The sequence below is a fragment of the Hemitrygon akajei genome, chromosome 15 (assembly GCF_048418815.1).
Source record: "Hemitrygon akajei chromosome 15, sHemAka1.3, whole genome shotgun sequence".
Classification (NCBI taxonomy): domain Eukaryota; kingdom Metazoa; phylum Chordata; class Chondrichthyes; order Myliobatiformes; family Dasyatidae; genus Hemitrygon; species Hemitrygon akajei.
In genome coordinates this window covers 4,867,183-4,891,385 of record NC_133138.1, presented here as the reverse complement: position 1 = coordinate 4,891,385, position 24,203 = coordinate 4,867,183, and the positions used below count along the sequence as shown (strand labels likewise).

General features: G+C 47.8%; 2 protein-coding genes across 6 annotated transcripts in view; both read left to right on the top strand.

The window, feature by feature from the left end:
• The window catches only part of pdgfrb (platelet-derived growth factor receptor, beta polypeptide), a 143,446-nt gene extending 132,045 nt beyond the window's left edge, over positions 1 to 11,401 (top strand). For all 3 annotated transcript variants that reach the window (XM_073067086.1, XM_073067084.1, XM_073067087.1), the window contains 2 exons: positions 1,595 to 1,833; positions 2,891 to 11,401. In XM_073067086.1, coding sequence (XP_072923187.1) covers positions 1,595 to 1,833; positions 2,891 to 3,011 — 360 coding nt within the window. In that variant the 3' untranslated portion in view covers positions 3,012 to 11,401. The remainder of the gene's footprint in view (positions 1 to 1,594; positions 1,834 to 2,890) is intronic.
• Positions 11,402 to 13,267: 1,866 nt separating this feature from the next.
• dele1 (DAP3 binding cell death enhancer 1) overlaps positions 13,268 to 24,203 on the top strand; it is a 58,882-nt gene continuing 47,946 nt past the window's right edge. For all 3 annotated transcript variants that reach the window (XR_012101565.1, XM_073067090.1, XM_073067089.1), the window contains exons 1-2: positions 13,268 to 13,403; positions 21,719 to 21,842. Coding sequence is in view for 2 of the 3 variants with exons in the window: in XM_073067090.1 (XP_072923191.1) it covers positions 13,373 to 13,403; positions 21,719 to 21,842 (155 nt within the window). In the remaining variant the exon portion in view is untranslated. The remainder of the gene's footprint in view (positions 13,404 to 21,718; positions 21,843 to 24,203) is intronic.

Genomic DNA, 24,203 nt, shown 5'->3' with positions numbered 1-24,203 from the left:
GCAGGAAAGCATAGAACAGAATGTAGAACATAAGACATAAGGCCACAGACCATGGGAGCAGAATTAGGCCATTCAGTCCATCGAGCCTGCTCCACCATTCATCATGGCTGATCTATTTCCCTCTGGCCTTCTCCCCAGAACCTTTGATACCTGACTAATCAAGAATCTATTAACCTCCGCTTTAAATATACTCAATGACTTGACCTCCACAGTCGTCTGTGGTAACAAATTCCATAGATTCACCACCCTCTGGCTAAAGAAATTCTCCTTCATCTCTGTTTTAAATGGACATCCCTCTGGTCTGAGGCTGTGCCCTCTGGCCCTAGACTCTCCCACAATGGGAAATACCCTCTCCACATCCACTCTATCAAGGCCTTTCAATATTTGATAGGCTTCAATGAGATCCCCCCTCATTCTTCTAAACTCCAGTGAGTACAGGCCCAGAGCCATCAAACACTGCTCACGCGACAAGTCTTTCAATCCTGGGATCATTTTCGTGAATCTCCTTTGAAGTGGCTCCAATATCAGCACATCCTTTCTCAGATAAGGGGCTCAAAACTGCTCACAATACTCCACGTCAGGCCTCATCAGTGCTTTATAATGCTTCATCATTACATCTCTGCTTTTCTGTTCTAAGATGGAACATGGAATATAGAGATTACAGCACAGTATAGGACTTCTGATGCACAATGTTGTGCCAATCTGTATAAGATCAATCTAACTCTTCCCTCCCACATAACCCTCCATTTTACTATCATCCATGTGCTTGTCTAAGAGTCTGTTAAATGTCCCTAATGTATCTGCCTCTACCACCACCCCCGGCATGGTGTTCCACACACCCACCACTCTCTGTGTATAAAACCTACCTACGATGTACCTCATCAGAAATCTTCCTGTGTAAGAAACCTACCTCGTTGGACTTTAGAATAGCGGTTAGCATAATGCCATTACAGAGCCTGCGATACTTAATAATGTTTTAATTCGCTTCCTTTGTCTGTAAGGAGTTTGTATGTTCCCCCCGTAACCATACTTTCTGCCTGCAACCACATGGGTCGCCTTGTTTCATCCCTCATTCAAAAGAAGTACCAGTTAGCAATTTAATCGGCCACATAAACACAAGAGATTCTGCCGATGCTGGAAATCCAGAGCAACACACACACAATGGAGTACCAGTTAGCAATTTAATCGGCCACATAAACACAAGAGATTCTGCCGATGCTGGAAATCCAGAGCAACACACAAAATGCTGGAGGAACTCAGCAGGTCAGGCAGCATCTATGGAAAGGAATGAACAGACAATGAATTGGACCAAGATCCTTAATCAGAACATGATTAATTGGTCGCATGGTTGGTGTGAAGGACCTGTTCCTGTGCTATATCTCTAAATGAAATAAATTAAAGTGGTTGAATAAATCTCCTCTAACCTCTCCCCCACTCAGCTACACCATATGTCCTTTAACGCCAATCACCTCGTTAACAGCTCACACCATCTTAGAATCTGAATCCAATCCAGACGAGAAAGCTGACTCCGTTGGCATTGAGACCTGACCAGAGCTGTATCAGAACGTGCTAACGTTGGTCACTTCCTCTGCAGAGATACGTTCAGGTTAGCCAGGAGTTCATGAAGGGCGATCACCCAGCCCTGCGCCGCACCAGGACCAGCACCCGCGGAGCCAACGACAGCGTCATCTACTCCAACTGCCTACACCTCGATGGGACGGACAACGGCTACATCATCCCGCTGCCCGACCCAGTAACCCCCGAGGAGAGAGCGGACGCCGGCGATCCAGCAGAGGAGCCCTCGAGCGTGCCAGCTGCTGGGACAAGGCCAAGGTATACAGCTGAGTCGGCTCGGCAGTGTAGTGGCGGGCGTAACCCTATTACAGCACCAGCGATCGGGGTTCAATTCCTGCTGCCGTCTGTAAGGAGTTTGCATGTTCTCCTCGTAACCTCGTGTGATTTCTCTGGGTGCTCCGGTTTCCTCCCACATTCCAAAGATGTATGGATTGAGATGAGTAAATTGTGGGCACGCTATGTTAACGCCGGAAGCATGGCGACACTTGTGGGCTGCCCCCAGCACACACCAGGACCATGTTGGTTGTTGATGCAAATGATGCATTTTGCTGTACATTTTGATGTGTCGGGATCTGATGTTTTTAATCCAAGGTTCTTTCGGAAGTCAAGAAAGAGGCATAAAACCCGTTGCTTCATGATTGTTTTATTAAGAACAAAGAGAGTTGGAAACAGAGGGTAGCGGGGCTAGGAAGAGAAGGGAAGGGAGAAGCAAAGAACAAGAAAAAGACAGCAGGCCAACATGGTCAGTCCTCCTTATACCCCATAGATAAGAAACATTCCATTCAAATTTGTAGATAAGGGTTAACCAATCAGGTAGCCCCTATTCAAATAATGTGATACCAGAGAAGCTTCCAGAATGATGCAAAGAACTGTAACCATGAGAGGACAGAATGTACATACACACTGTGACCACTGGGAAATGTATTGATCAGTTAGATGTATATAGGTAGGGTGCCATGGTAGCGTAGTAGTTAACGCGATGCTATTACTGGTCAGAGGTTCAGAGTTTGGAGTTCAATCGCAGCGTCCCCAAAAGGAGTCTCGGCATGGTTTCCCTGTGGGTTTTCCCCAGATCCTCTAGTCTCCTCCCACAGTCCAAACACCTACTGGGTAGCTTAATTGGTCATTGTAAATTGTTCCACGATTAGGTTAGGGTTAAATCGGGGTCATTGGGGATTGCTGGATGATGTGACTCGAAGGACCAGAAGGACTTATTCTGCATAAACTGGTAAACTGCACAGACAATGCAATTGTACAGTTTAATCCAATAGATGTGACAATTGAAGCTAATCTGACACGTCTCTCCCTGTCTCAGCTCCCTTGTCTGTGGCGAGAGCCAGGAGCCGAGCAGTTTGTGTGATCTTCCTCAGATGACTGAAGACTGCAGACAACTTGAGATGGACATTGAAGCTGAGGTGGAGGACAGCTTCCTGTGATTGGTGGGCCGGCTCTCACCACCGTTCCAGAACCTTTTATCACACAAATTACAACCCTGCTGGAGAAATCCCAGATTAGTCCATCGCCTGATCCATCCTGAGATTCCTCAGGAATGCTGGGGTAACACCGTGAAAATGATGAAGTCGTGAATCTCTCTGGAAAAGGTCAACGTGAGCCACGGAACTGGGCGTTAGACTCGGGGAGGTCTGCACTTCTGGGAATGTGGACCCCTGATTCTCTGTGTCCATTCCTCACCCCACTGGGAATGACCATTCTCACCCCACTGGGAAGGCCAGTCTGTGTGTCCAATCCTTCCCACCCCACTGGGAATGACCATTCTCTGTGTCCAATCCTCCCCACCCCACTGGGAAGGCCAGTCTGTGTGTCCAATCCTTCCCACCCCACTGGGAATGACCATTCTGTTTCTAATCCTTCTCACCCCACTGGGAAGGCCAGTCTGTGTGTCCAATCCTTCCCACCCCACTGGGAATGACCATTCTGTTTCTAATCCTTCTCACCCCACTGGGAAGGCCAGTCTGTGTGTCCAATCCTCCCCACCCCACTGGGAATGACTATTCTCTGTGTCCATTCCTTCTCACCCCACTGGGAATGACCATTCTCTGTGTCCAATCCTTCTCACCCCACTGGGAATGACCATTCTCTGTGTCCAATCCTTCTCACCCCACTGGGAATGACCATTCTCTGTGTCCAGTCCTCCCCACCCCACTGGGAATGACCATTCTCTGTGTCCAATCCTCCCCACCCCACTGGGAATGACCATTCTGTGTGTCCAATCCTCCCCACCCCACTGGGAATGACCATTCTCTGTGTCCAATCCTCCCCACCCCACTGGGAATGACCATTCTCTGTGTCCAATCCTTCCCACCCCACTGGGAATGACCATTCTCTGTGTCCAATCCTTCTCACCCTGCCTCTTCTTCTTAAGCCACCACTCGTACTGGATGGGATAGGCCCCGACAGCAGCTCAGCAGAGTCCTCTGTCTTGGACCAAGAGAAGGTTGATCAGCTCTGTGGCTTCTGCTTTCACCATATGACTTCATACATCTTCTAAGTGAAGACCCTTCTCTCCCAGGGATGAGGTCTTTGGAGCTTCTGTTGGTGTTTTCAGGGTTTTTACAGGATGGAGTTAGCCCCATGTCCAACCCTCCTCCTCTCACAGCCGGGCCTGGGGCCGTCCGTGGTGGAGTTTCCCACCGCGATGGGATGGACATCCTGCTTGTCCAGTTCTCCCCTCTGATCATCATGTGTGTCCAAGCCTTCCCAGCCCGACATTGCCAAAGATCAGCCATGGCTCCAGCTCCCAGAAATTCCTCCTGGTGCTTATGAGTCTCAAAAGCGTAAACACGCACAGTCTTCCTTCAAACTGCAGGACCCCTCTCCCCGTCTCAAAAGTGTTGGGCCCATCTCTCCTCAAAACTGAGGTGCCCTGCCCCTCCCTGTCTCCCCTCCAAACTGACAGATCCTATCTCCTTTCCGAATTGCAGGACACACCCCAATTCCCTTCCAAACTAAGGGACCACGACCCTGCGATCTGCCCTCCAAAGTGAGGGACCCTATCATCCCCTCCAAATGGAGGGACCTACTCCTCGACATTGCTCCTCCAAAGTGAGGGACCTGTCACTGCCCGTCTCCCAACACACAGGGGTGATTCCTCCACTCAGCCTCTGCTTCTTGCTGCTTCAAACCACCTTCCCTCTGCTTGGCTGCCCTCATACTGAGGGACCTCTCTCCTGTGCAGAGAAAACAAATGCCAGAAGCACTCAGTAGGCTGGCTGAGTGTTAATGCTTGCCGCAGCCCGACCTGCCGAGTGCTTTCTTTCCTCCCTCTGTCTCTCCTCAAACTGAGAAGCTCCTCCCCTCCATCACTCCTTTCAAACTGTTCTACCTATCACCTCCCAGCTTCTTACTTCAACTTGCCTTCCCCTCGCCTGGCCTCACCTATCACCTCCCAGCTTGTACTCTCTCCCCCTCCTCCTTATTCCGGATTCTTCCCCCTTCCTTTCCAGTCCTGATGAAGGGTCTCAGCCCAAAACGTTGACTCTTTATTCATTTCCATCGATGCTGCCTGATCTGCTGAGATCCCCCAGCATGCTGTGCATTGTCTGTCTCCTTGCTCTCTCTCCCCTGACCCCTGACCCCTTATGGTGGTGGTTTGGACTTCTAACAACATTTCTCATTCGTAAGCAAACTACCTCCCACCCACATCAGAATCATCTTTGGGTTTGAAATCCAGGGACCCTGACCGTGGCTCAAATGTTTGTCTTATATTAAGATACACATAGCTAAAACCAGTACAGTATTAGAGTGTAGGATTAAAGAGAGAGAGTTCGCTGTACTATCAAATCTTTTGAACTTTCATGAACTGAATATGAAAATATGAATCTTTTAGGGACCACTTAGTAACTTTTCTGAACATCTAACTATGGATTTTAATCAGAAGAACCTTATCCCTGGATCTAATCTGGAGCAAAACATTTTCAGGGTAATATTACCCAGACAAAAGCTAGATTAAAGTGTTATAGTTTGTACAATATTGCAATATTAGAATTTATCCCAGCCAATTACAGTCACCTTATAGGTAGATATTTTTGCACAAAATGAAATTATATAAAGGAACTATTTTCCTCTTTATCTTGTTTTAAGCAAAACTTGTAAATATTTGTGAATGCCGGTTTTGTTATTGGTGTCGTAGGTGCTTGGGTCTAAATGTGTAGGGGTTGCATCTGCTGAAAGGAGATTCCTCCTTCACTCCCTCTCCACACACATCAAACCGGGAACTCATGTCGCTGAAATGTTAGACCGAGCCTGCAGTTGGGAACTCAACAACAACCAGTTCAGAGGCTCAGAACCACACTTGGGTTTATTATCACTGTGACATAAAATGTTACCTTACTACAACAGTACAATACAGAGACGTAAAAATTTCTATAAATTACAAAAAATATATAGATACTGCATTTAAACAAAAGAAATAAGGAGGTTTGGTTCACAGAAGACGGGAAAAAGCTGTTCCTAAAACATTGAGTGTGTCTCTTCAGGTTCTCCACCTATCACTTCCCAGTCTCACTTCATTCCCCCCTCCCCACCCACCTTCCCCCTCACCTGGTCTCACCTATCACCTCCCAGTGTCTCACTTCATCACCCTCCCCACCCACCCACCTTCCCCCTCAACTGGTCTCACCTATCACCTCCCAGTGTCTCACTTCATCCCCCTCCCCACCCACCCACCTTCCCCCTCACCTGGTCTCACCTATCACCTCCCAGTGTCTCACTTCATCCACCTTCCCCCTCACCCACCTTCCCCCTCACCTGGTCTCACCTATCACCTCCCAGTGTCTCACTTCATCCCCCTCCCCACCCACCCACCTTCCCCCTCACCTGGTCTCACCTATCACCTCCCAGTGTCTCACTTCATCCCCCTCCCCACCCACCCACCTTCCCCCTCACCTGTCACCTGTTAGCTTGCACTCCTTTCTTCCCCCCATCTTCTTAATCTGAATTCTGACCCTTCCTTTCCCATCCTGATGAAGGGTCTCAGCCCAAAACGTCGACTGTTTATTCCCCTCCATAGATGCTGCCCGACCGTCTGAGTTCCTTCAGCATTTTGTGTGTGTGTGTGTGTGTGTGTGTGTGTGTCTGTGTGTGTGTGTGTGTGTATGTGTCTGTGTTTGTGTGTCTGTGTCTGTGTGTGTGTGTGTGTGTGTGTGTGTTTGTGATGTGTGTGTGTGTGTGTGTGTTGGAAACAGTGGCCGCCGAGAGATTGGTTTCAGGGAGTGGGCGGGGAAACCTGTTTTACAAGGTCCTAGAGACTTTTCATTCTCTCTCCCAGCACCCAGTAGTCACTGTCTCCCAACTCCACCCTTCCCTATCTGACTATCCTGCCCCCCTTCATCTCTTCATACCAGACCATCTAGACCACCCCTCTGTCATTTGCCCTACATTTGCCCCAGCAGTAGGAGGCACAGAACACTGGACATGCAACATCACAGGACAGAACAGGCTCTTTGGCCCACAACACTTTAACCCACTCCAGGATGTTAGAGATACAGTGCGGAACACGTCCTTACTGCCCTTCGAGCCAGCATGCTGTGAGCTACCCACCAATTAACCCTAGATTAATCACGGGTCAATTTTACAATGACCTATTAACCCACCAACCAGTACGTCTTTGGACTGTGGGAGGAAACCAGAGCACCCAGAGGAAAGCCACGTGTTCCACAGGGAGGGCATACAAACTCCTTACAGACAGGATGAACTCTGAACTCCAATGCCCGGAGTGTTGCGCTGTCCAGTCTGAGGTCAATCTATCCCTTCCCTCCCACATAGCCCTCTATTTTCTGACATCATGTGCCATCATCTCTTAAATGTCCCTTACATATCTGCCTCTACCACACACCCACCACTCTCTGTCTAACTTACCTCTGACATCTCTCCTATACTTTCCTCCAATCACCTTAAACTGATGCCATTTGCACCCTGCTGACTGTCACTTCCTCCTGCATTTTGTGTGTACCATTCTATCGGTGCCTGTGGGTTCGGTTAGTGTGCTGTGGAATGCTATGTTGGCCTGAAGCATGGTGACCCTCGCGGGCTGCCCCCAGTGCATCCCCACTCATTTGATTTGACCGAAACTATGCATCTCACTGTACGTCTCGATGTACATGTGACAAATAAAGCTACTCTCTATTCTTTTTATCCTTATACACCTCTCTGAAGTCATCACAGCCTCCCTCACTCTAAAGCAGGGGTTAGAACCATAGAACACTACAGCACAGGCCCTTCAGCCCTCCATGTTGTGCCGACCCATATAATCCTTTAAAAAAGTACTAAACCCACATTACCCCATAACCTTCCATTTTTCTTTCATCCATGTGCCTGTCCAAGAAGCTCTTAAATACCCCTAATGTTTTAGCCTCCACCACCATCCCTGGCAAGTCATTTCAGGCACTCACAACCCTCTGAGTAAAAAACTTACACCTGATGTCTCCCCTAAACTTCCCTCCCTTAATTTTGTACATATGTTCCCAAAATTGTACATATATTTTGTACAAAGGTTCCCAACCTTTTTAATGCGATGAACTAAAACATTAAGCAAGAGGCCCGTGGACTCCAGGTTAGGAACCTTTGCTCCAAAGAGAAAAGCCCCTGCTCGCTCAACCTATCCTCATAAGACAGACTCTCTAATCCAGGCAGCATCCTGGTGAATCTCCTCTGCACCCTCTCTAACCCAGGCAGCATCCTGGTGAATCTCCTCTGCACCCTCTCTAATCCAGGCAGCATCCTGGTGAATCTCCTCTGCACCCTCTCTAATCCAGGCAGCATCCTGGTAAATCTCCTCTGCACCCTCTCTAATCCAGGCAGCATCCTGGTGAATCTCCTCTGCACCCTCTCTAATCCAGGCAGCATCCTGGTAAATCTCCTCTGCACCCTCTCTAATCCAGGCAGCATCCTGGTGAATCTCCTCTGCACCCTCTCTGAAGCTTCCACATCCTCTCTGTAATGAGAGAACCAGAATTGAACACAATACTCCAAGTGTGGGCTAATTCTGGAGGTCATGTGTTTTTAAGGCAAGATTAGGTAGGTTTGAGTAAGATATGCGAGGCAAGTTGTTTCACGCAGAAGTGGGTGCAGCATTTTATCAAAGAGAAAGAGAAAATGATTATAGCTGAGTCCTAACTTATTCACCCTTCCCTTGCGTTCTTTTATCTTTACGGATTCTAGTCTTTGCACCCCCCCCTCAGCCACACATTGAATGCTGGAGGAACTCAGCAGGTCAGGCAGCGTCTGCAGAGGGAAAAAGACAGATGTCGTTTCAGGTGGAGGCTCTTCTTGAGGGCTGAGCTCAACATACCTGCAGTGCAGACACAGGAGGGGCTCTGTAGTCTGTTGTGTGCCTGCCTGGCAGGTACGTTGGCTTCTAAATCAGACCAGGCTGGCAGGATCACTAGTTCAGGTGTATCACCTCCCCACCTATGCCTACCCTCACTCACATCCTGTTTGACACCAAACAGGGGCAACAGGGAAACGGGATAAGCCCAAACACACAAAATTCTAAAGATGCTAGGAAACAGAGAAGATTTAAACTTCTTCAGGGTAGGCATACCTCAAAGAGACTTCGCAGATGAGTCCTGATGAAGAGTCTCAGCCTGTTTATTCCCCTCCATAGATTCTGCCTGGCCTGCTGAGTTCTCCAGCATTTCATAAACAGAAGAGATTCTGCAGATGCTGGAAATCCAGAGCAACACACACAAAATGCTGGAGGAACTCAGCAGGTCAGGCAGCATCTATGGAGAGGGATAAAGAGTGATGTTTTGGACCAAGACCCTTCATCAGGACTCTTCATCCCTCCACCATTTTGTGTATGTTGCTGAAGGCTAATTGGCCCTTCAGTAACATCATAACTGATGCAAACTTGGCTTCAACCCCACTTCTGCCCATCTACCTTGATGATCAAATATCTAGTAAATTGGTTTATTCTCGTCACACGTACTGAGATACAGTGAAAAGCTTGTCTTGCACACAGTTCATACAGATCAGATCATTACACAGCGCATTGAGGTAGAACAAGGTAAAACAATAACAGAATGCAGAATAAAGTGTCACAGTTACAGAGAAAGTGCAGTGCAGGCAGATAATAAGGTGTGAGGTCATAATGAGGTAGATTGTGAGTCCATCTTATCATACAAGAGGTCTGTTCAAGACTCTGAGAACAGTGGGATAGAAGCTGTCGAGCTTGCTGGTACTTGCTTTCATGCTTTTGTATCTTTTGCTGATGGGAGAGGGGAAAGAAGAGAGAATATCTGCCTTGAATTCCACACCCTTCCATTCATCTTTCCCCATTGCAGTGAAAATCAGGACCAACGCCTGCCTCTGAATGTCTAATTGAGTCTGAGGCCCTCCCTTGGTCAGAGTCAACCATAGCTGTTGTGTCATAGCTGTCCACATGAAACACAAGCCAGGGCAGTACGATGTGGAGAGCGAGCTGTTGCCCATGTAGCGGGCTCCCCCTCTCCACGCAGATGATAAATCCAAAGGTGCTACAGAGACCGACACAGTTTGGCACCAGCAGCATTGCAGGAGTTGCCAGTCAGCGTCAAACCCAACATAGGACTGTCTTAGGGACTCCAGCTTTGGACTTTTCCTCTGGGTTTACCCCCAAAGTCTTCCCCATGAGCGGGTATAGCTGAAAAGCAGCGTAAGTTTGAGATCAGAGTTTTCCTTCTCCTAGAAGAGCTGCCAATCACAGCTGATGAGCCCCATCTGCCTGAAGCGACTGGTTTTAAGGCGCCAGTAACCCGCCTTTGCCTCTTCTCCTGTCAGTAGAAACAGTTCTGCTGAGCTTAGTATCTAAGCGACAAGTGAAGGTTAGGAACTGGACGAGGTTGTCAGAGGCTATTTGAGAAGCATTTAATAGCTAATGGGAGCTGGTCCTCAATACCCCACCACCACAGTTTGTGGGTTTGTCGACAAATGAAACAACGTTCCTCCGGACCAAGGTGCACAGCACAGTACATATAAATCTCACACAATATATGAAGTAATATTACCACAAATAAATTAACAAATAACAAAGTGCATTTACAACACAAGTTAAAAAGTAAACAGTATAACACTACTGGTGGTTCACATGTGATGAGACCTGGGGGGTGGCAGGGAGTTCAGTGATCTCATGGCCTGGGGGAGGAATCTGTTTCCCATCCTAACAGTTCATGTCCTAATTCTACAGTACATACTGCCTGATGGTAGGGGGTCAAGGAGATTGCTGGACAGATCATCGACAATGCTAACAGCCCTGCATACACAGTGCTCCTGAAAAAAATAACTTTGATGGGTGGAAGAGAGACCCCGATGATCCTCTAATCAGCCCTCGCAATCCTTTGTGGGGACTTATGGACAGATACCTTGTGTTTCCTGTACCAGGTAGTACTGCAGCTGGTGAGGACTGGTGCTCCTATAAAAATTGGTTGGAATGGGAGCAAGGACTCACCTCAACATCAACTGTCCATTTCCCTCCATAGATGCTACCTGACCCTCTGAGTTCCTCTGACAATTTTTGTGTGTCCCCTCCCACCCAAATCCATCCATGGCTGACCCATCAACTACGGCACCACGTTTTGAAGTTGCTTTGAGTCTGATTTCTCTCTGAATGCGTTAAGTGACTGAGTAGTCTTGCAAGGAGATGTAGTTAGTTTCACATAGGCATTTGATCCCAATAATGGTACGAACAATATTTTTAAATCATTTGTAACTGTGTTCATTTAGAATGTGTATGTGTTAAATGTGAGAAGAGTTTTGATACTTGCCCTATTGGTCAGTAATGTACTGTTCATTTATCTTTTTAACAGAATAAACACATATTTTCTAGCAATTTTCCTCATTCTCTTTTTCACTTGAGTCATTGAATCAGAATTCAGTTTAATATCAGTGAAACGTGCTATGAAATTATGGTGCAATATATTAAAAATTACTGAAAGTTACAAAAATAAATAAATACTGCAAAAGATGAATAAAAGGTTCATTGTCCATTCAGAAATCTGATGGCGGAGGGGAAGAAGCTGTTCCTGAACATTAAGTATGTGTCTTCAGGCTCCTGTAGCTTCTCAATGAGAAGAGGGCGTGTCCTGGGTGATGGGGATCCTTGTTGATGGACGCCACCTTTTTAAGTCATCGCCTTTTGAAGATGTCCTGGATGTTGGGGAGGCCAGTGTCCATGCCGAAGTTGGCTGAGTTTGTAACTTCCTGCAGCTTTTTCTGATCCTGTGGAGTAGCCCCTCCACACCAGATAGGGATTCACCCAGTCAGAATGCTCTCCACAGTATATCTGTAAACATTTGCAAGAATATTTGGTATCAGACCGAGTCTCCTCAGACTTCTAATGAAATATAGCTGCACTGATATGTTAGGTCCAGGTTAGATCCTCAGAGAGGTTGACAACCAGGAACTTGAAACTGTTCACCCTCTCCACTGCTGACTCCTTGATGAGAACTAGTGTGCATCCCCTCAATTTCCCCTTCCTGAAGTCCACAATCAACTCCTTGGTATTGCTGATATTGTGTGCAAGGTGGTCATGAGAAGTGGGCACGTCCCAGGTGGCGAGGGTCCTAATGATGGGTGCTGCCTTCTTGAGGCATCATCGTTTAAAGATGTTCATGACAGTGGGGAGGGTTGTCCCTGTGATGGAGATGGCTGGGTTGGTATACAACCCTCTGCAGCCTCTTCTCATCCTGTGCAGTGGAGCCTCTGTACCAGATGGTGATGCAGCCAGTTAAAATACTCTCCGTTGTATATCTGTAAAAAATAGCCAGAGTTTTTGTGAAATACTGAATTTCCTCAAAGTCCTATTGAAGCAGAGCCACTGGCACACTCTCTTTGTGATTACCCAGGAAATTGAAGCTGCTCACCTTTTCTGCCATGGACCCCTCAGTGAGATCTTTAACACCAGTTGAGTGGTAATTATTTGTGTATCTTAGAAAATTGAAATAAGGCATTGGTCAGACTGCATTTGGACTATTGTGAATGTTGTTGGGCTCCTTATCAAAGAAAGAATGTGCAGACATTGGAGAGGTTCAAAGAATGATCTAGGAATGAAAGGGTTAACATATGAGGAGCACTGGATGGCTATAGGCCTGTACTCACTGGAGTTTAGAAGAATGAGGGGGATCTCAATGAAACCTATCGAATATTGAAAGGCCTAGATAGGGTGGATGTAGAAAGGATGTTTTCAAAAGTGGGAGAGCCTTGGACCAGAGAGCACAGCCTCAGAATAGAGATGATGAGGAATTTCTCTAACTAGAGGGCAGTGAATCTATGGAACTCATGCCACAGGCAGATGTGGAAGCCAAGTCAATGGATATATTTAAGGGAGTGATGGGTATGTTCCTGATTAGGACATCTAAGGTATGAGGGAACATAGGAGTAAGTGTATCAAAAGGCCACAGAGAGAAGACCAGAGAATGGAGTTGAGAGGGATAATAAATCAGCCAACACGAGGAAATCTGCAGATGCTGGAAATTCAAACAACATACACAAAATGATGGTGGAACACAGCAGGCCAGGCAGCATCTATAGGGAGAAGCACTGTCGACGTTTCGGGCCGAGACCCTTCGTCAGGACTAACTGAAAGGAAAGATAGTAAGAGGGTGAACCTCTTCTGCACCCTCTCCACCCTCTTCCAGCCAGAAATGGGTGGGCAGGGCGTCACGGATGTGACATCAGGTGAATACGGTCCGGAGAAAGCATGGACGGAGGGTGACGTTCCCTACGTCGGTGCGACGCCAACACGTTACGGCGTTGTTGCCGGTGGCGCGAGGTGACGCAAGCTGGAGTGGACGTGGGAGTAATGTGGCGGGTGAAGGCGGCCCTGGGCAGAGGTGAGACCGGGGCCGGGCCGGGGCGCTGGTGGGGAGAGAGGGCCTCCACACCCCTCTGCCCACGGGAGGGCTGCAGTGAGGACGAGTCACCTCTTTGCACACTGTGGGGTCGCGGAGAAGGGGTGGAGGGGACAGTGTCGAGGTTCATCCCCAGCCCCTGATCTACGGGCTCTTCCCGGGGACGCACACCGAGACCAGCATCCGGTGCTGCCGGCAGATCATCAACTCGGTCAAGGACGCTCTTTGGTCGGCCCGAAACCTGATGGTCTACCAGCACACGGAGATGTCCGTGGGGGAATGCTGCCGACTGGCACCTTGCTGAGGGACGCACTCAAACTCGGTGCAGCCACCGCAAGGGCCCGGTGGGGAAGGACCACAGCCTAGGGTCCTTCTCCCGTGGGAGTTGAGGTGTGAGGGGTTGGGGGTATACCCCCTGAATGTAAATATGAAAGAATAATGTGCCACATGGGTGGCAAAACATTAGAACTTTGAAAATGTAAAGACAGTAATGGTACCAACTGTAAAGAATTGAAACTCTTTGAATGGTTATTGTATATAATTTTATTTTGGAATAAAGTATATTTTGTTTAATAAAAAAAAAGTTTTTTACGCAGAGTGGTGAGTGCGTGGAATGGGCTGCCGGCGGCGGTGGTGAAGGTGGAAACGATAGGGTCTTTTAAGAGACTTCTGGATGGGTACATGGAGCTTAGAAAAATAGAGGGTTGTGGGTAACCCCAGGTAATTTCTAACGTAGGGACATGTTAGCAGAGCATTGTGGGCCATAGGGCCTGTATTATGTTGTAGGTTTTCTATGCTCTATGTTACTGGAGAACCATTCAATAGTCTGATAACAGTGGGGTAGATACCATCCTTGGGCCTGGTGGGACGTGCTTTCACTGATAACAGTGGGGTAGAAGCTATCCTTGGGCCTGGTGGGACGTGCTTTCACTGATAACAGTGGGGTAGAAGCTGTCCTTGGGCCTGGTGGGACGTGCTTTCACTGATAACAGTGGGGTAGAAGCTGTCCTTGGGCCTGGTGGGACGTGCTTTCACTGATAACAGTGGGGTAGAAGCTGTCCTTGGGCCTGGTGGGACGTGCTCTCACTGATAACAGTGGGGTAGAAGCTGTCCTTGGGCCTGGTGGGACGTGCTTTCACTGATAACAGTGGGGTAGAAGCGTCCTTGGGCCTGGTGGGACGTGCTTTCACTGATAGTGGGGTAGAAGCTGTCCTTGGGCCTGGTGGGACGTGCTTTCACTGATAACAGTGGGGTAGAAGCTGTCCTTGGGCCTGGTGGGACGTGCTTTCACTGATAACTGGGGTAGAAGCTGTCCTTGGGCCTGGTGGGACGTGCTTTCACTGATAACAGTGGGGTAGAAGCTGTCCTTGGGCCTGGTGGGACGTGCTTTCACTGATAACAGTGGGGTAGAAGCTGTCCTTGGGCCTGGTGGGACGTGCTTTCACTGATAACAGTGGGGTAGAAGCTGTCCTTGGGCCTGGTGGGACGTGCTTTCACTGATAACAGTGGGGTAGAAGCTGTCCTTGGGCCTGGTGGGACGTGCTTTCACTGATAACAGTGGGGTAGAAGCTGTCCTTGGGCCTGGTGGGACGTGCTTTCACTGATAACAGTGGGGTAGAAGCTGTCCTTGGGCCTGGTGGGACGTGCTTTCACTGATAACAGTGGGGTAGAAGCTGTCCTTGGGCCTGGTGGGACGTGCTTTCACTGATAACAGTGGGGTAGAAGCTGTCCTTGGGCCTGGTGGGACGTGCTTTCACTGATAACAGTGGGGTAGAGGCCGTCCTTGGGCCTGGTGGGACGTGCTTTCACTGATAACAGTGGGGTAGAGGCCGTCCTTGGGCCTGGTGGGACGTGCTTTCACTGATAACAGTGGGGTAGAAGCTGTCCTTGGGCCTGGTGGGACGTGCTTTCACTGATAACAGTGGGGTAGAAGCTGTCCTTGGGCCTGGTGGGACGTGCTTTCACTGATAACAGTGGGGTAGAGGCCGTCCTTGGGCCTGGTGGGACGTGCTTTCACTGATAACAGTGGGGTAGAGGCTGTCCCTGGGCCTGGTGGGACGTGCTTTCACTGATAACAGTGGGGTAGAAGCTGTCCCTGGGCCTGGTGGGACGTGCTTTCACTGATAACAGTGGGGTAGAAGCCGTCCTTGGGCCTGGTGGGACGTGCTTTCACTGATAACAGTGGGGTAGAAGCTGTCCTTGGGCCTAGTGGGACTTGCTTTCACTGATAACAGTGGGGTAGAAGCTGTCCTTGGGCCTGGTGGGACGTGCTTTCAGGCTTTTGTATCTTCTGCCCGATGAGAGAGGGGAAGATGGAATGTCCAAGATAGATGGGGTCTTTGATTCTGCCGGCTGCTTCTCTGAGGCAGTGAGAAGTGTAGACAGAGTCCGTGGAGGGGGAGCTGACTTCTGTGATGTGTCCACAAACTCTTGCAGTTAGGGGCCAACGGGATGCATTGGGGTAGGTTGCTTTCTATAGATCATCGATTAAAAACAAGAGCAGACATGACCACGGGACAATAGAGTGTGGATGCAGGATACTGAGTCTGGTCTCTTCCTGCATATTCTGGAAACCTTGCTACAAGGGTCCAGACCCTTTGAACTGGGAGAGTGTGCCTACAGTGAAAACATTGGCCCAATCATCCCATGCTGGCTGCAGTACCCACCCAGCTAGTCCCACCATCCTGCCCTTGTCCCTCCAATCCTTTCCCTATCCACTTTTCCTGCTCTGACATTAGTGCCCCCTGGGCAATCCACTGAGTGTATCATCAATCAGTCTCTCGAGCTGGTTCCATACATTAGTTTCCCTGTGAGAACCCGTGTTGAACCTCCTGTTCTTTCCAACAGCTCTTGTCAGGTTTCAGAGACGTGTCATGTTTCAGAATTGGGTTTATTATCACTGACTTACTTACTTTTTAGAACATAGAATAGTACAGCACAGTACAGGCCCTTCGGCCCACAATGTTGTGCCAACCCTTAAACCCTGCCTCCCATATAACCCCCCACCTTAAATTCCTCCATATACCTGTCTAGTAGTCTCTTAAATTTCACTAGTGTATCTGCATCCACTACTGACTCAGGCAGTGTATTCCACGCACCAACCACTCTCTGGGTAAAAAAACCTTCTTCTAATATCCCCCTTGAACTTCCCACCCCTTACCTTAAGGCCAAGTCCTCTTGTAGAAACATAGAAAATAGGTGCAGGAGTAGGCCATTTGGCCCTTCGAACCTGCACCGCCATTCAGTATGATCATAGCTGATCATCCAACTCAGAACCCTGTACCTGCTTTCTCTCCATACCTCCTGATCCCTTTAGCCACAAGGGCCATATCTAACTTCCTCTTAAATATAGCCAATGAACGGCCTCAACTGTTTCCTGTGGCTGAGAATTCCACAGATTCACCACTCTCTGTGTGAAGAAGTTTTTCCTCATCTCGGTCCTAAAAAGCTTCCCCTTTATCCTTAAACTGTGACCCCTCATTCTGGACTTCCCCAACATCAGAAACAATCTTCCTGCATCTAGCCTGTCCAATCCCTTTAGAATTTTATACATTTCAATAAGATTCCCCCTCAATCTTCTAAATTCCAGTGAGTATAAGCCTAGTTGATCCAGTCTTTCTTCATATGAAAGTCCTGCCTTCCCAGGAATCAATCTGGTGAACCTTCTCTGTACTCCCTCTATGGCAAGAATGTCTTTCCTCAGATTAGGAGACCAAAACTGCACACAATATTCTAGGTGCAGTCTCACCAAGGCCTTGTACAACTGCAGTAGAACCTCCCTGCTCCTGTACTCAAATCCTTTTGCTCTGAATGCCAACATACCATTTGCCTTTTTCACCGCCTGCTGTACCTGCATGCCCACCTTCAATGACTGGTGTACAATGACACCCAGGTCTCGTTGCATCTCCCCTTTTCCTAATCGGCCACTGTTCGGATAATAATCTGTTTTCCTGTTCTTGCAACCAAAGTAGATAACCTCACATTTATCCACATTAAATTGCATCTGCCATGAATTTGCCCACTCACTTAACCTATCCAAGTCACCCTGCATCCCCTTAGCATCCTCCTCACAGCTAACACCGCCGCCCAGCTTCGTGTCATCCGCAAACTTGGAGATGCTGCAATTAATTCCCTCATCTAAATCATTAATATATATTGTAAACAACTGGGGTCCCAGCACTGAGCCTTGCGGTACCCCACTAGTCACTGCCTGCCATTCTGAAAAGGTCTCATTTACTCCCACTCTTTGCTTCCTGTCTGCCAACCAATTCCCTATCCACATCAATACCATACCCCCAATACCGTGTGCTTTAAGTTTGCACAGTAATCTCCTGTGAGGGACCTTGTCAAAAGCCTTTTGAAAATCTAAATATACCACATCCACTGGCTCTCCCCTATCCACTCTACTAGTTACATCTTCAAAAAATTCTATAGGATTCGTCAGACATGATTTTCCTTTCACAAATCCATGCTGACTTTGTCCAATGATTTCACCTTTTCCAAATGTGCTGTTACCACATCTTTGATAACCGACTCTAGCATTTTCCCCACCACCGATGTCAGACTAACCGGTCTATAATTCCCCGGTTTCTCTCTCCCTTCTTTTTTAAAAAGTGGGGTTACATTAGCCACCCTCCAATCCTCAGGAGCTAATCCAGAATCTAAGGCGTTTTGAAAAATTATCACTAATGCATCCCCTATTTCTTGGGCTACTTCCTTAAGCACTCTGGGATGCAGACCATCTGGTCCTGGGGATTTATCTGTCTTTAATCCCTTCAATTTACCTAACACCACTTCCCTACTAGCATGTATTTCCCTCAGTTCCTCCAACTCACTAGACCCTCGGTCCCTTACTATTTCCGGAAGATTATTTATGTCCTCCTTAGTGAAGACAGAACCAAAGTAGTTATTCAATTGGTCTGCCATGTCTTTGTTCCCTATGATCAATTCACCTGTTTCTGACTGTAAAGGACCTACATTTGTCTTGACCAATCTTTTTCTTTTCACGTATCTATAAAAGCTTTTACAGTCAGTTTTTATGTTCCCTGCCAGCTTTCTCTCATAATCTTTTTTCCCGTTCCTAATTAAGCCCTTTGTCCTTCTCTGCTGGTCTCTGAATTTCTCCCAGTCCTCAGGTGTGCCGCTTTTTTTTTTGCTAATTTATATGTTTCTTCTTTGGACTTGATACTATTCCTAATTTCCCTTGTCAGCCATGGGTGCACTACCTTCCCTGGTTTATTCTTTTGCCAAACTGGGATGAACAATTGTTGTAGTTCATCCATGCGATCTTTAAATGCTTGCCATTGCATATCCACCGTCAACCCTTTAAGTATCATTTGCCAGTCTATCTTAGCTAATTCACATCTCATACCTTCAAAGTTACCCTTCTTTAAGTTCAGAACCTTTGTTTCTGAATTAGTTATGTCACTCTCCATCTTAATGAAGAATTCCACCATATTGTGGTCACTCTTACCCAAGGGGCCGCGCACAACAAGATTGCTAACTAACCCTTCCTCATTGCTCAATACCCAATCCAGAATGGCCTGCTCTCTAGTTGGTTCCTCGACATGTTGGTTCAGAAAACCATCCCGCATACATTCCTAGAAATCCTCTTCCTCAGCACCCTTACCAATTTGGTTCACCCAATCTATATGTAGATTGAAGTCACCCATTATAACTACTGTTCCTTTATTGCACGCATTTCTAATTTCCTGTTTAATGCCATTCCCAACCTCACTACTACTGTTAGGTAGCCTATACACAACTCCCACCAGCGTTTTCTGCCCCTTAGTGTTATGCAGCTCTACCCATATCGATTCCACGTTGTACTGAGCAGTGGTGCCCTGGGGAAGAGGCGCTGGCTGTCCACTCTATCTATTCCTCTTAATATCTTGTATATAGTATCTTTATTAGGGAATCAGAGGCCCAGCAAGCTGAACCACACAGTATCCCACCAATTTAACCCTAGCCTAATCACAGTACAATGACCGATTAACCCACTAACTGGTATGTCTTTGGACAGTGGGAGGACACCCACAGGCAGGATGCACAAACTCCTTTCGAGAGAAGGCTGGGATTGAACTCTGAACTCTGACATCCCGAGCTCTAACAGCATTGCACTAACTGCTACACCAACGTGGAGCTCAATTATAGAAACTCGTAGAGTCTAGCGTCATGGAAGCAGGCCATTCAGTCCATCTGATCCAGGCTGACTGAGTTTCCCAGCGAGCTAATCTCACCTGCCCACGTTTGGCCCATACACTTCTAAATTGCTCTTCTCAGTGTATTTATCTAGAAGGCTAATATGCCTGCCTCAACCATAGTTTCTGGCAGCTCGTTCCAAATACACACCACCCTTTGAAAGAAGAAGCTACCCCCTGATGTCACTTCCTCTAGCCTCTGAAATTAAACCTTCTTGTTTTTTGCACACTCTCCCTGAGAAAAAGACAACATACTTTCACCCTATTTGACAATGCCCCCAGTGCTGGTGAGAGTTTGCCACTGATGGAGTATTTCCCAATACTGTACATTGGCCCCTCAATACCAGATGGTGATACAAACAGTTCTGTATTAAACAAAAGAAAATCTGCAGATGCTGGGAATCTGAGCAACTCACTCAAAATGCTGGAGGAACTCAGCAGGCCAGGCAGCATCTATGGAAAAGAGTACAGTCGATGTTTCAGGCTTAAACCCTACAGTAGGACTAGAGAAAAATTTAAGGAGCACTTGGGCTCCATCCACCAGGACAAGTGGGATCTCCCAGTGGCTACCCACTTTAATTCCACTTCCCATTCCCATTCTAACATGTCCATCCATGGCCGCCTCCAGTGTTGTGATGAGGTCACACTTAGGTTGGAGGAACAACACATTGTATTCAGTTTGGGTAGCCTCCAGCCTGATGGCATGAACATCGATTTCTCAAACTTCCAGTAATGCCTTTCTCTCCCCCCCCCCCCCCCCATTCCCTTCACCATTTCCCATCCTCTTTTCCCTCTCTCAGCTTATCTTCTTGCCTGCCCATCGTCTCACTCTGGTGCTCCTGCCCCCCCCCCTTTTTTCTTTCTTCCAGAGTCTTCTGTCTCTTTCACCAATCAACTTTGCTCCCCCTTCAGGTTTCACCTATCATCTTGTGTTTCTCTTCCCCCACCCCCCCACCTTTTAAATTAACTCTTCAGCTTTTCTTTCTCCTGTCCTGCCAAAGGGTTTTGGCCTGAAACATCAACTGTTTACTCTTTTCCATCGATGCTGCCTGGCCTGTTGAGTTCCTCCAGCATTTTGTTTCTGTAGTTCTATGATATCTGCTCACTCACTGACAGCGACCTGTTTTGGGGTAATCCGCACACACTTTGCCCCTTTTTCTCTCCTCCTGATTCTCACAGGTCCTTTCAGATGTCCATCTTTCCTACGCTTCCTCTTCACACCACCTAGTTCCATATGCTGTATGTCCCCCATTGAACTGTTCCCATCTGCCGAATGAAGGGTGTCATCTGAAATGGCAGCTGTTTAATCCTCTCCATACCCCGCCCACTCATGCGCAATGGCTTAACGACATTATGGCCTGCTTGGACCTCGAAAAAATTCATTATTCAGTTCTTAATTCAGATCTAAAGTTCCATAAGGTCTGGGGACCTTTTATCGAGTACTTTCATAACCTTCCTCCTGACTAGGGTTTTTTTTCTTTTTTTTCTTCTTTTCGGTCCCTTGCTTTCAGCTCACACTTTTTTTTCTGGTAGTAGGCATTATTACCCTCTGTTACTAAGTGTATTCACAGTCTGGGAGTTTGACTGTCCGGACTTATACTCTTTATACTGTGTGGTGGTTGGTCTGGAATTGTTGTTGTTTTTTTCTTGTGTTGTGGAGCTTGGGGAGGACACTAAGCTCACTTGTCTTTAATTTAGGTGCTTTTTTTGTTAAATTCTCTTCCTTTGTAGCATATTGTTATTGTATGCTTAATCTTGCACTGTATTAATGCTCCCCATTGGGATTTGGGGGTTTTAATTTTGTAAAATGTTTTGAAAAACTAATAAAAAATTTAAAAAAATAATAATAATAATCCTCTCCATAGATGCTGTCTGACCTGCTGAGGTCCTCCAGCATTTTGTGTGTTATCCCCAGATTACCAGCACCTGCAGTCTCTTACTGAGGGAAAGGTTGTTGTCTTGACAACATGTCACTCGGCTATCTTGTACTCTAACTCATCGTTATTTGGGATTTGATTGTTTGCCTGGGGATCTGCCAGGTGTTTCTCAGTTTCAGAGCTCTGGCGGCTTCACTCACTGGTTCTGTTTTCTTCTCAGTGTTTCATCGCTGGCCTGTCACCGGACCCTCACCCTCACTGCGCCTGCCTCCCACTCACTGTGCCGAAGATGACCAGTTGAACCCACTGGCTCTGGGTCCCACCCACCTTCCATTGAAAAGCAGGTTGGTTGCTGGTCAATCACATGACAAGGGCTGTAGAGCAGTAGATGTAGTGTATATGAATTTCAGCAAGGCATTTGATAAGGTACCCCATGCAAGGCTTATTGAGAAAGTAAGGAGGCATGGGATCCAAGGGGACATTGCTTTGTGGATCCAGAACTAGCTTGCCCACAGAAGGCAAAGAATGGTTGTAGATGGGTCATATTCTGCATGGAGGTCGGTGACCAGTGATGTGCCTCAGGGATCTGTTCTGGGACTCCTACTCTTCGTGATTTTTATAAATGACCTGGATGAGGAAGTGGAGGGATGGGTTAGTAAATTTGCTGATGACACTAAGTTTGAAGGTGTTGTGGATAGTGTGGAGGGCTGTCAGAGGTTACAGCGGGACATCGATAGGATGCAGAACTGGGCTGAGAAGTGGCAAATGGAGTTCAACCCTGATAAGTGTGAAATGGTTCATTTTGGTAGGTCAAATATGATGGCAGAATATAGCATTAATGGCAAGACTCTTGGCAGTGTGGAGGATCAGAAGGATCTTGGGGTCCGAGTCCATACCGCAGGTTGACTGCGTGGTTAAGGCAGCATATGGTGTACTGGCCTTCATCAACTGTGGGATTGAGTTTAGGAGCCGACAGGTAATGTTGCAGCTATATAGGACCCTGGTCAGACCCCACTTGGAGTACTGTGCTCAGTTCTGGTCACCTCACTACAGGAAGGATGTGAAAACTGTAGAAAGGGTGCAGAGGAGATTTACAAGGATGTTGCCTGGATTGGGGAGCATGCCTTATGAGAATAGGTTGAGTGAACTCAGCCTTTTGAAGCGATGGAGGTGTATACAATGATGAGAGACATTGATCATGTGGATAGTCAGTGGCTTTTTCCTCAGGCTGAAATGACTAGCACGAGAGGGCACAGTTTTAAGGGGATTGGAAGCAGGTACGGAGGGGCTGTCAGGGGTAAATTTTTTTACACAGAGAGTGGTGAGTGTGTGGAATGGAGCTGCTGGTGACGGTGGTGGAGGCAGATACGATAGGGTCTTTTACGAGGGGTGATTGATAAGTTCGAGTCCTAAGGTAGAAGGAGTCAATTTTAGAAAACCTAGCACATTTATTTTTCAACATGGTCCCCTCCTACATTTACACACTTAGTCCAGCGATCATGGAGCATACGGATCTTGAACCTCCAGAAAGTGTCCACAGATGGGTGATTGATAAGTTTGTGGCCTAAGGTAGAAGGAGATGAGTTATACAGCTCTTGTTACATGCACATGCAGTTCAACTCTTTGAGTGATTATGCAGAAAGTTTGAAGTTAATAATTCATTGGGGTGATTGATAAGTTTGTGGCCTGAGGTGGAAGGAGATGCGTTATTACCAATCACCCCTGCTGTGGACACTTTCTGGAGGTCCACGATCCATATGCTCCACGACCGCTGGACTGAGTGTGTAAATGTAGGAGGGGACTATGTTGAAAAATAAATCTGCTAGGTTTTCTAAAACTGACTCATTCTACCTTAGGCCACGAACTTATTAATCATCCCTCGTAAGAGACTCTTGGATAGGTACATGGAGCTTAGGAAAATAGAGGGCCATATGTAACTCTAGGTAATTCCTAAAGTAAGTACATGTTTGGCATAGCAGTGTGGGCCATAAGGCCCGTATTGTGCTGTAGGTTTTCTATGGTTCTGTTGTTTTCTATGTTTTGTTTGCCATGCGGTACCATCCAGTAAAGCAAGTGGTTACTGTCCGCCCTGCGTCCCTGAGGTGTGGGTGGACGATGGTTGCCTGTCCTGTCAGTTACTGCCCGCCCTGCGTCCCTGAGGTGCGGGTGGACGATGGTTGCCTGTCCTGTCAGTTACTGCCCGCCCTGCGTCCCTGAGGTGCGGGTGGACGATGGTTGCCTGTCCTGTCAGTTACTGCCCGCCCTGCGTCCCTGAGGTGTGGGTGGACGATGGTTGCCTGTCCTGTCAGTTACTGCCCGCCCTGCGTCCCTGAGGTGCGGGTGGACGATGGTTGCCTGTCCTGTCAGTTACTGCCCGCCCTGCGTCCCTGAGGTGCGGGTGGACGATGGTTGCCTGTCCTGTCAGTTACTGCCCGCCCTGCGTCCCTGAGGTGCGGGTGGACGATGGTTGCCTGTCCTGTCAGTTACTGCCCGCCCTGCGTCCCTGAGGTGCGGGTGGACGATGGTTGCCTGTCCTGTTGGTTACTGTCCACCCTGCGTCCCTGAGGTGCGGGTGGACGATGGTTGCCTGTCCTGTCAGTTACTGTCCACCCTGCGTCCCTGAGGTGCGGGTGGACGATGGTTGCCTGTCCTGTCGGTTACTGCCCACCCTGCGTCCCTGAGGTGCGGGTGGACGATGGTTGCCT